At 34.2% G+C, this 13,109-nt stretch overlaps 1 protein-coding gene across 2 annotated transcripts in view; it reads left to right on the plus strand.

Annotated features, from left to right (window-relative positions):
- Positions 1-13,109, plus strand: part of DACH1 (dachshund family transcription factor 1) — a 412,079-nt gene that overhangs the window by 172,946 nt on the left and 226,024 nt on the right. For both annotated transcript variants that reach the window (XM_045811060.2, XM_045811061.2), the window contains exon 2: positions 3,514-3,629. In XM_045811060.2, coding sequence (XP_045667016.2) covers positions 3,514-3,629 — 116 coding nt within the window. The remainder of the gene's footprint in view (positions 1-3,513; positions 3,630-13,109) is intronic.

The following is a 13,109-nucleotide window of genomic DNA, read 5'->3' on the forward strand; positions in this document are numbered from 1 at the left end:
AACTGCTCTCTTCTAATTTTAAAGTAATCCTCAGTAGGGTGCTAGTTGATGGCTTTAGGGTGTTACTACCACCAGGGGTATTTGCATTTTAATGGAAGGCTTTAAAAGATCTTAAGGCTTCAAGACTGAAAGCAGTAAATCTCTATTGGTGGAATTGGAGGCAGTGTGATAGATTGGGCAGGAGATATCTGGGGTGAAAGGAGCCCACTGGGTCTATTCTAATCACAGCGTGAACTAAAGTGTTCCTACTTAGTAGCCTGACTTCCACTTCCAGAGTGAGGGCAGTGAGGACAGCTCCCGTGGCCTGAATAATAAAGTACTCTTAAACAGTTGCATTTTCTTTAAAAGCAAAACAAATTAAAGGGCTAAAACTTCCAAATGTTAGTTTCCTTTTCCTTTCCCACTTTCCCCATGGCATCTTGCTTGAGATCTCTCAATATCTCTGTGCTCTTTCTTTGGACCTCTGATGTAATTTAGGGTTATCCTGAGACTCAAAATTCCACGCTTTTGTCATGTCTTACTTTTCATTTCCTGGAAACTTCGAAACCACTGGAATGGATGAGGTAGGGTACTTGACAAATTTGGGGGAAAGGACTTAGTAAATTGGATTAAAACTTATTTAAATACATACAGTGAAAAAAAGAAAAAGGAAAGAAAAAAATATATATATATTAATCTGGGCACTGAGTTAAGTTTTTAGGACACAAAGATATATTTTATACACTTTCTGCCATGTATGCTGAAGAGTAAAACAAATGCACAGATTACTACAATCAGTGCAGAGAGAGCTGTAATTGACTTGTTCACCGTGGGTTATCATAGTGCATAGAAAGCCTACTAACTAGAAGTGGTTAGTAAGAAGGGTAGTTAAAGTTTAGCCAAGTTTAGCCAGGTGAAATGGGGATGAGGGTGAGTTGGCATAGAAAAGGCCTCAGTGGCAAAAGAGACAGCATCTGTAAAGATGGTATAATGGAAGACCAAAGCAACTTGTGACACTCTTCATTCAGGGGGGCCATGAATGTGAGAATAAAATGGTGAGATTGGAAAAGTAGACAGGGGCCAAGCATTGGAAGGCCTTGGTGCCATGATAAGGAGTTTGAGTCTTATGAAGAACTACTGATATTTTTAAGCAAATGGAAAACATCAAATTTGCATTTTAGAAAAATCCTTCTGAGATCAGTATGGAGAGTTGTCTTGACTCTGAACTCTAGGCTTTATAGTGGAATGAAGCTGGAGGTAGATCTTAGAAGAGTTCAGAAGGTTGTAATAGTAGGTCAAATAAGAAATGAGGGATTGACCTGGAAGATAGAAGTAGGGATAAAGAAAGGAGAATGGATCAGAAAGACATCTTCATTGGGATGATATTTGAGTGTACAAGGGTGGGGGGAGACACAGATGAGTCCTGGAATTTTGGCTTAGTCAGTTAGGTGCCATTTTGCTGAAGCAGGGAAGAGAAATTGTTTTTAATGGGGAAGATGCTGAGTTCAGATTTGGACAAGCTGAATCTTAGATTATTAAAAGACATCTAAGCAGAGATTTCTAGTAGACAGGCATTAATCTGTCTGAATCCCAGGGGGAAGACCCTAGGCTGTAGATATACATTTAGCCATTATTTCTTAGCATCTCAGGGATGTCAATAGCAGGATTACTCAGGAAGAACGGAGACTATCAGAGAGCTGTTGATTAACCCTAGGCAAATAACAAGAGTTAAAGGAACAGCTGAAGATGAAGAATAATAATGACAGATAAGAATAAGTAGCCAGTCTGATACTACAATATGAAGGAGAGCGTCCTTACCAATAGCAAAACAAACTCACAGTCTCCTTGCTTTTGGTTCAAAGCCCTTCAAGATCTGGCCCCAGGCGGTAAATCTAGCATTAGCCATCTTTGCTCCTCATCTTCCTTGACCTATTTTGGCTCACTGGAGATCATCCTGCACATTCATACATTGTTATGTTTCCATTCCTCTCTCATATTCTCACTGGAGTGCACTTTTCTTCCATTCTTTTCCTCTCCATACCTACCTAACTCATCCTGCAGAATTCTCTTCTAATGCTTCTACTGCCATGAAATCTTATTTCCCTTCCCTTAACATGGAAGTATCATCATCCAGCCTCACCTCCAATTAGTATTCAGATTGCAACTTCCTTATGACACTTAGCACATTCTGGTGTGCGCCATAGTTATTTATGCAGATTGCCCCCCTTAGGCAAGAGCATAAACTCCTGAAGACTAAAGAACCCATTTTCCCAACTTAATCTCCACAGTGTACTGCTTTGAAAACAGCAAGTGCTTAATAATTTTTTGTTAAATGATCACATATATTACACTAAATAATAAAGGTAAGATCTTTGAATCTTCTGACAAGGCAAAGGATCTCAGTTGAGGCTAACTTGGAAATATGAATTATGAAGGCTTTTTTCTGGAGGTTCTGAGACGTCTAGGCGCATATTGGCCAGGTGATGGAGAAGCATTTCATAAAAGTGCATTCATGATACAGGGGAAGAAAGGAGAAACATAGCACTAAGTGTATTTGTTTCAAAAATTGCTAAAATTATATTCTTCATGTTATTCTCACGCAAAAATAGTAAACCCTTACTTCCTTTTCACCTTCTGCTTTTATAATTTTCAAAGTTAATCTCATGCAATAGTCATGTAAAGGACAAGTACCGCTTAAACACAAACACAATGTATTTTTATTTATCCAAAGGCAGATATAAGATGCTATTTTGGCAGTTTCTCAAATATGTCCTGAAAATAATCCTAAGCCTTTCCAATTTATTTTAGTGTATTAAAAGTAGAGCAACCTAGTGGGGCTGTTCATTTAAATAGAATAGGGTTAAATGATAACTTGACTTATCTTTTAAATGACAAAAAATAAAGAAATTGCAAGACCTTTTCACACATTAGATATGTATTGTCATTTATCATCTAGATATCAGGCTAGCAGTGCGAAGTAATAAAACATATCATCGAAAAATGTGCTATAGGTCTGAATCACTCTTTCATTCCACCTCCCAGCTAACTGTAGTATTAAATCAAACAAGCAGAACATTTCCTTAGGCAGCCATTGCCTTTTAATTTCCTGAAGAACCTTAAAATATCATTCATTACAAGTACTACACATATTTGGTTTTTAAAAGTCTCATAAATCAATAGCAGGCTGACTGTAATAATTATTACAAGTTAGTGCATAATTTTCGTGCTGAAGGCTGCATGCAGAACTTTAGCATATGCAAACGAGGCAATTCAAACTGTGTATAGATATTAATATGAAGAAGCAGGTAACGAGGTGCAGGCTATGAATTATGCATCAAGAGTGGCTGATCTTCAATGAGGAAAATGAATTCAGCATGTAATCTAATTAGTGATGGAAGTCTATTACATCTAACTGCAAAAGCAACCGTCCTTGAAACAAATTTATTTACAGTCCATGTTACCACTTGAAACAACTTTGAAATGATGTGTAAGACAACAGCTTAATTGTAAAAATTTTTTGTTTGTTTGTTTCAGTTCTAGACCTGGAAGGCCTCCTAAGAGGACTCAAAGTGTCACCTCCCCAGAGAACTCTCATATCATGCCACATTCTGTCCCTGGCCTCATGTCTCCTGGGATAATCCCACCAACAGGTAAGAATACTATCCATTTATGCCAAAAACACTAAAAATCAGCTGATGCCATAGCTTTTATATATGTATGTGTATGTTTACATGGATATTTATACCCATCAGTTGCGCTTTGTGCACCTTAACATAATGTTACCGATGAGAATTTCTCGCAAAACTGCGTTGTGGTTATCATCATTTCTTTATTTAAAATAAAATGAAAGAGGCTGAATTGAGCACAGTGCTAGGAGTGATTCTAACTAATCCTCTCACTAATTTCAAACAAATTATTATCCCTATTTTCCTGGTAGGTAATCGAAGCTAGGAGAGAATCAAGTGACTCTCCCAAGGTCAATTAGCTTGTAACTGTTAGTGGTTATTCAAATCCAGGTCTCTGGATTCTAAATTTGTGTTTTCATTCATAAGAACTCTGAAATAGATTGAAATGCATCCAAACAATACAGTAACTATGTCAATAAAATATCTCCTATTTTTTCAAACTATAGTATGAATACATTCCCATTAGAAACATCTGAAAGATGTTCATTTCCGGAATTTTAAAAATATGCAAGAAAAAAGAATAGTCTTGACTGTGTAAGTTCCATACCACAAACAACTTTAATAATGCACTAGATATAAAAATAACTCATTTGGTTCTACCCCTTGGATATGTTCACTGAGTCTTTTATTTACTTACACATGTTTGCCCACTTCCCATGTTTCATCCAGACCGATGAGCAAATTAAAATAATAATGATGATGATTTTATTTGCATTCATTCTTACCATCACGGGAGTTTAGTGAAGAGGTATAATATAAACACAATTGCCATGTAACACAAACTGATACAGGAAGGATAATCTGCCAAGATGAGGAGAGGGTCTTCCTCTTTTCTCTGAATTCCCGTATCAGTGTTTTCTTTTTATTTTGTAACATTTCTTTCTCGATGCTATGTTACCATCATGGATAATCTGATTTCATATTTCAAATTTGGTAGAAAGCTCTTTGAAAGCATGACTATTTTGATTCACCTTTATTTTTGTGAGAACATCTGAACAGTTCTTTCACCTTTGTGGACATTTATCAAACATCTGTTGAGTTGAATTTAAACTATTTGTTCATTTTATATATTTAATCTTTTTCCAGTAAGGTACCATGGTGTATACTTAACAGCAAATTTTTAAAAGTGCCATGGAGAGTTGTATTTTTATGTGAATTTTGCAGATGAAAAATTGAGACATAGAAAAATGAAATCAATAGCTGAAAATGACCCAATTACAGAATGAGTATCATCATTTCCATTTGTTTAATTAGTCTGTTTCTCAAGTGATTGAATCATACTGGCTGAAATTCTAATTCCAAATTTGAGATTCAGAAAAGAAATAGGCAGTGTTTTGTTAAATTTAACTGTTTTTATTTAACTAGATAAAATTCCCTGATCCAATAATCTGGTGATCTTTTGGTACCTTATAGCCTAGATGTAACTAAAATCTTAACTGTTCATGTTTTATGCTTGAAAGACTCAGTTGTGCTAGAAGAAAGAATTGTTGACTTACTTAACTTCTCAATGAACTGTGTTATGGGGATTTTAAAAAATCATTTTAATAATCATTGTTCTGTATTTGAAAAGTTTGCATTGCAGTTATCTTATGGGTGAAAAGTATTTTAGGTTGTATTCATATAAGATAGGGAAGATCTGGTTCCAAATCATCTGTCAACATTTAATCTTTTAAGGGGAAGACAATAAATAGTTCATTACCAAAGTGTGAAGAAATAAGATGATTTTATCACAATCTAAGTAAGCAACACCTGACGTAGTTAACACCATCGTGTAGCTTTAGGGTAAGTAAAATTTCTAAATGATGATCATATGCCAGAATTGAAAATCAAAATATTAAGTTATTTTCCATAGACCCCTTTCTGAAATATATTACATACTTCCCTGGCTTGGTGAAGAGAGACACCAAAGATAATTTAACTTGACTCATTGTTATGGACATTCATTTTTGAAGTAGGATCAATGTCATGTATTTCAGTTGCTGTGATGTTCTTCTCAAACATGTTTTTCGTCTGTTTGTTTGTTTACTTTTGTTCTGCCTAGTATGCCATGAACCCAGAGACCAGAATTTCTTTCAAGTTTATTAAGCATTATATTGAAAAAGACCTTGAAGAGTCATGTTCTAGAAAAGGATGAGGAAATAAAGGCTCATCAAGAGGATAAAATGGATTGAAAAGTAGGTTTTGAACAGCTCAGTGCTCTACAGGCCCAGAGAATGACTTTAAGACATGGGGAGCATGACCTTACTATTACCTATTTCACTTACTTTCTTTTTTATTTGTTTGTTTCAAGTTTTTATTTAAATTTTAGTTAGTTTACATATAGTGTAATATGAGTTTCAGGAGTAGAATTTGTGTGTCATCACTTACCTATAACAACCAGTGCTCATCACAAGTGCCCCCCTTAATACCCATCACCCCTTTAGCCCATCCCCCCACCCACCTCTCCTTCAGCAACCCTCAGTTTTTTCTCATAGTTAAAAGTCTCTTATGGCTTGCCTCCCTCTCTCTTTTTTTTTTTCCTTTCTCCTACGTTGATCTGTTTGTTTCTCGAATTCCATGTATATTTCACTTAATTTCAACTTTCATAGATTGTCCAAAGTTTTATACCTGCCAGGAATTTGACTATTGCTCATGAATGGTGTTACCTTAATATATTCGATGTGATTGCTTTTTCTGTATAAAATTTTTCTAGATGGAGAAGTTTAGATTTTAGTTGAACACTCTCCATCCCTTGGATTATTTACTCACTTTAAACATTAACTGGAAATCTGATGGTCTTAAAGAAATCTTACAGTTCTCAAAAGAGTGTAACACTTTTCTCCCAAGGAGAACTTAGTATATTCAGGGAATATGTTTTACTATGAATATACAGAATTTTGTGTCCCAGGACTTTATTTATACTTGCTACTTTCTTTTCTATGTTTATTACTTTCTTTAAAAAAAAAAACAACATTTTTTTTACTTCCTAAAATAGGGAATGTGAGGTGTGTTAGTTATTTTTAAAAACTTAATGAAGAAATTATATTATCAGTATTGTTGATATTAAGCAAACTAGTTTGATGATGTTTCTACTATGTTTTTAACCTGTGGGTTTGGAATTTTAAAAATTTATTTCCAAGAGTCTATAGTTATATCAGTATCTTTAAAAGTCTTGGAAATCATGTTTCTCAAACGACAAAACAAACAAACAAGCATTTAATCCTCAAGAAAACAAAGAAAGAAAAGAAACAACCCTTGCCCCTACAGTCTCAAAACCTTTCTAAGATGTAAATTGTAACCTACCTGTGAACATTGACCTGTACTTTTGGACTCCCAGTATTACCATTTGAAAAGTATAAACAATGCAAATTTACCTTTGAACACAGATTGCCAAAATTGGTCCTATGAAAAAGAAAATTTATTAATTTTGACAAATTTATAAAAATCTATCAATTTGTTCCTAATCATTCCCTCATGTCTTCTTTTCAACAATTGAACATTGGAATTAAATGATAATCTTTCCTGGAAACAAGTTTTCTCAGGGAAAAAACAAAAAGACTATCTTAATGTTTAAAAAAAAAGTATTTTCCCAGCCCTAATATTATGTACTTAGGTGTCTATTATTAAAAGAAAAACTTTGAGATTGCTTATCAAGTTTTTATTTGTTATTTTGGTTGCTTGAGTGGGCTTGTGTGTAACCCTAGAAGGGGGCGTGGGCAGATGGTGATAATTTCCAAAATTTATGGTTGTCACAGGATGCCATGGCAACCAGAAGTGGAAGTTAATGAAAGAAAGAAGGTTCTTTGTAGAGTCTTATAACGCAATGCCCCCTATAGTGCTCTCTACATTTATTTGGACTGAGTACATGTCATAAATCATTTTTGATAACAAATACCAGTTTGGAATAAATTTATCCTAGCAACAGAGTTCCAATAACATTCATACTTTTTATAGAATTGTGTGTATTTTGCAATTAAGGAAAGAGTTATTTAGGAATTCTAAATATTCCCCTCTTGTGCCAGGAGTGCAATTTGGCTAGTGTATTTGGCCAACTTCCTGATTTTATCTTTAGGGCAGAATGCAAACTAGTTTTGAAATACAATTTTATATAAGTAGTAAGAAGTAACTTGGTAAGTCTCAAATATTTACATTTGATTTATAAAAAAACAATTTAAATATACGCAAATTGAATGAATGATTTATAGTTTTGCTTCTTGAACATATCTTTTCTCTCACTGTGACCTTGTAGGCACATAACCAATATGCATTCAAGATAAAGAAAGCAATTGTAAATACACATGCATTATGCTTAAAAGGTAAGAAATTCTAAGCGCAATTTTATCATTTTGGAAAAAATATTACATCAGGACAATGTCAATCCAGAGTTAATCCCATTGAAACATTCTTTTCTTAAAAAACAAACAAAAAAAAAGATAGGAAATTATTCTCATTTGTATTTATAATTCAAAGTAGTATATTCAAAGTTTATATATTTTTATTTTTCTGGCTAAGTGCTACTAAGAACCAGCAACATTTGAACTACCTCTTTTCGCAATATCAGCATTTGTAACATTTTAAATGCATTAAACATTTCCACTTCTGGGGAGAAAGCTCATAGTGTGGAAATGTGCCTTGTATGTTGAGAAGTTTATTAAAACAAATACGTTGTATTCCCTGGGGAGACTCACAAATGAGGATAACAGAAAAATGTACAAGTAAAACAGCCATGAGTGGATTGATTGTCTTCACTAATAAATTAAACATAACAATCTATTGAATGCTTTACTCAAAGAGTCAATCTGATATCAAAGATTTAAACCATTAATGTTATGTAGAATGTGTATGTATGCATTTTCATACATTCATATGTGCTGAACATTTGTGAAGTTTAATCACTAGACGTTTTGAGGGTAGTGCATTTAACTTACCAGTATTTAATGCATGTCCCCTTTATGTTTTTCTTGAAGGGAAAAGGAAAATATCTTCTTTTTCTTTTTTCCTTTTTGAAAAGCCAACTTAAACATTAGACTTCATCATATGACTTACTTCGTTTTAAAACTTTTACTGGATACTGTGTTAGTTACCTGTGGCTGCTGTAACAAATTACCCCATTCTTGGTGACTTAAATAAATGAAAATTTATTCTCTCATAATTCTGTAGAAGTCCAAATTGGTATCAGTCAGCCAAATCAAGGAGTCAGCAGGGCCACACTGCCTCCGGCGGCTCTTGGGGATCCTTTGCTCCTTGACTCTGAGTTTCTAGTAACTGCCAGCATTTCTTCTTGGTTTGTGGTTCCCTCACTCAGATTTCTGCCTTTTCCCTGTGTGTGTGTGTGAGCACACGCGCGTGTGCATCCAGGCACGGGTGGATGAAATTTCCCTCTGCCTCTCTTGTAAGGACATTTGTGATCGTATTTAGAGCTCATTAGATAATCCAGGAAAATATTCTCTTCTCGAGATTTAACATAATCACATCTGCAAAATATGTTTTTCCGTATAAAGTGGCACTCATAGGTTCCCTACATTAGAATATAGACATAATTTGGGGGTCATATTAACTTGCCACATCTGGCAAGTCGCTCAGCAAGGTACTCTGAGGGGCTGAAGTGTGGTGTTGTAGACATGCATTTGGGAGATTTTTGTGATTTTTGTTCACTGTGGTATCCCAGTATGTAGAGTACTGCTTGCCACAGAGCAGATATTGAAAATAAATATTTGTTCAGTGAATATGGCTAATATATGTTTAGTAAAGGAGTTCTGAGAGGAATTATTACGCTTCCAATTTACAAATTTAAATAGTGGTGTTATATAATGTAGTTTAAAAATCCTATTAAGCATGGTTAGGCTCCAGATTAAAGACTCAGAGGGTAGACCCTAAAGGAGGTATACTAAGTAAATTTGTCTATAGGTTATAATGGCTATATTTAAGTATTATCATCAACACTTGATGAAATTTGTATCTCCAGATTGATACTCTAGAGAAGCAATATTTGTGGGAATAAAATGGCAACATAGAACTCATTAGTCTTTAAAATGCCTGCATATGATATACTATATTATACTGTTCTAAAGGATTGGAATCCTCCCTGTGCCCGCAGTATCTTGATATAGAATTAATTTAATACATAGATGAATAAAATATAGCTCATAATGTAACTAAATGTACATACAGCTTTGGTATGAGGAACTATATAATATATATATTTACTTTATTAAATATGTAATACGTATTAGAATCAAGCATTTCGGTCCAATCACAATATGCCCCAGGTCTATTACTTGTGTAATAGAAATTCATAAATGTCATTTTTTCTAAGCTTTTAGAGCAAAGATCTGTTGTTTTTAGATTTAATTAAGTAACCACATATTACTAGACTTCTGGACCAGCCTCCCATCTACTTAATTTAGAAGAAAATTACAGTCCTTTCTTCCCTAATTTGTTTCTCTCTTCCGAGTTTCTATTGAGTTCTGTGTTCTTACAGGCCTACACTTACAGGCCTACACTGGGCCATAGTACGCATTATAATCTACTTACACTTCTCTCTCAGTAGATTTGAAGTAATGAAGTTGCTAATATTCTTAATTGACTAATTGCAAGGTATTATTTGCTTCTTTTTTAGTAATATGATACCACCTTTGACAAAAGAGAAGTTTATTAACGTTAAGAAAAGCAAATCAGATTTGAGTCAACTTTTGATTATGACAGTGGGTGCTGTGTGGATTATTTGGGGCTTTGTGGACTCAGACAGTGTTTTAATCCCTTGGTTATACAGTATGACATGTCTTTTATTGCTTGCTGCAATTTCTTGCCCAGTAGGAGGTGCTGTTACTATCCTGGGTCCCTCCTTAATCAAGAAAACTAAGAAATAAAAATAGTGTTCATTCAGGAAAAACAACCAATTCTGCTATAGATATACTTTGAATATTCCTCACGCTGCTGTAGAACGAAGTCATGGAAAGCAAGATAAACAATTATTTGTTCAGTCTCCTTCCCTGTCTTTGATAGACTTTCCTTTCTGAGGCTAATGTCAAAGCTTTAACTCCTTCCCTTAATGATGTGCTCCTGGTTTGTTACTAAGAATTTAACCATATCATTTTGGAGTTTTAAAATATTTTCTGCATGCATTTTGGGGATAAGTTTTACAACTCCATACTCTTCTTTTAAAGAAGTAGAATTGCTTATTGAAAGTATTGACAGGATCAAACATTTTAAGAGAACTTGGCAAATATCAGAAAGACAGCAGTATTAATAAAGTGCTATATCCAGTCTCCTAAAACATTCATTGCCCTGGTCGTGAATGAACTTAAGATCTGATTTGAAAACATTCTGCATGATAAACACCTAAGGATTTTATTTGGTTATGTAATCATATAACCAGCATTGTGATAAAACTTCTGACAGCACTAATATAAACCTAAGCTTAACTGAATAGGGATATATAGTTCAGATAGAGGGGAAACGACAAGACTATTTTACTCAATGCTTCAGATGACATCTGGGATATTATGTTCAGGCATGACACCACAATTTTTAATAGGATCTTGACAAACTGGTAAGCGTTATGAGAATAGATGCTAGGGATTTGGAAATGTTGATGATGTTTAGTCTTAAGAAGACTTACAGAGAATCCGAACGTGGATGATAGACTCACACGGTGCTCTTCAAAAGACAAAAATCTACCTGATGGACAGTAATTACAGAGAGGTCTGCATTGGCTTCCATAAAAAAGAGCCTTACTACATGGAGAGCTATCTAAGAGTAGAACCTATTACTCATAAAGCCTTACCTTTCCCTACTGACAGAAGAGTTCAAGCAGAAAGATGGATGAAAAGTTGTTAGCCATAGTTTTTATAATTAATTTTTATAGGCCATATTGTTCATGGTACAAAAGAGTAATAGTTTAAAAAAGAAATTATCTCCCTCCCTGACCTCAGCCATCCATTTCCTAACTTAGTAATCACTGTTAGGGAAATTTGAAGGTAATTTTGCATTGGAGGGAGGTAGATCAAATCAGATTGTCTCATTTCCTTCTAATTATAAAACTCGATGATTCTATTTCATTTTACTTTGAATTATTCTTCCAAACTTGACATGGAGCCTTTCTAGTTAAAAGATACCCATCCTTCTGGGTCTATATTCTTATATACTTTTATTGTTTTATAAAAACTACTTTTGAGATGAATGTTTCATATTTATAGCCCATCACACTCTGTTACATGTTCATTTATGGATGGAATAGTTAATTCATGGGTAGAACTATGACTAGAGTAAGCTAGCAAACACTTTTTTTCAGTTGAAAGAAAATTTTAAATGTTTTCTCCTTTGTTCTCTTTGCCCTTCTTTCACAAGTACTCCATGAAGGGGTACATAGCTGCAAAATTAATAGAGGAGGAAATGGCAATCCTATAGCTATGGTAGGATTTGGAGCCAGGAGTAGAAAAAATAGTATTATTTTAAACAGTAAAGATCATCACAAATGATAGTAGAAAGACATGAACTCTTAAAACAATTTAAATGAAAGACTTTGACCTTTACCATAAATTACTTTGATTTGACTTTCCAATTTAAAAAATAAAGTCCCCAAGAGAGGAGTCAGTTCTTAAAAATCATAGGAATCTTCCAACCACACTACTTTTTAAATATGTAATAAAGTCAAATGTTTTGATCCTTCATTCCTTCATTGATATAAAATAATTTATTATACTGAAATTATTTTTCTCATTGAATTACCATGAATATCAAATGATACAATTTATAGTAAACTCTGAAAATGTAGTTAGAGAAAGATAAAGTATTATTATTGTAATTGAACCAGCTGATCCAGGTGTTATTGATTGTTACTGCTGACTTTTTTAAAAATTTTTTTATTTTTTAGAGAGAGAGAGCACACACAAGTGGTGGCTGGGGTGGGGGAGGAGCAGACGGAGAGGGAGAGAGAATCTTAAGCAAGACCCATGCCCAGCGCAGAGCCCGACACGGGGCCTGATCTCATGACCCTGAGATCATGACCTGAGCAGAAATCAAGAGTCAGTCGCTTAACTGACTGAGCCACCCAGATGCCCCTTATTGCTGACTTTCTATGCTCATATCAACACCACTGGATTCTAAGAAAAAAAAAATGATAACTTTAAAAAATGTAGAGTTTAGGCTTAGAAAGTCTCAGTTTGGCAAATTATTCAAATTCATATAAATGTCTCCATAGAGTACACTAAAATTTGTTATTACATGTTTACTTTTCAGGACTTAATGACAATGAGTTCTTTTTATAAATTTTCATCTGTGAGCAGAAATAAGCTTTATGAATATGAAATGTCATTGCTACTGTTCTATGTTTAAACTGTCATATTTTGCTTTCAGAAATATGCATACCACAAATGGTAGTAGACCTTAAAAATGGAGATTGCTTTGAATTGATTACAGCTGTATGCTGTGCTATTTAATTGTTGGAAATGAATTGACATATAC

The sequence above is a fragment of the Ursus americanus genome, chromosome 10 (genome assembly GCF_024610735.1).
Source record: "Ursus americanus isolate L20-20 chromosome 10, mUrsAme1.1.p, whole genome shotgun sequence".
NCBI classification, from domain to species: domain Eukaryota; kingdom Metazoa; phylum Chordata; class Mammalia; order Carnivora; family Ursidae; genus Ursus; species Ursus americanus.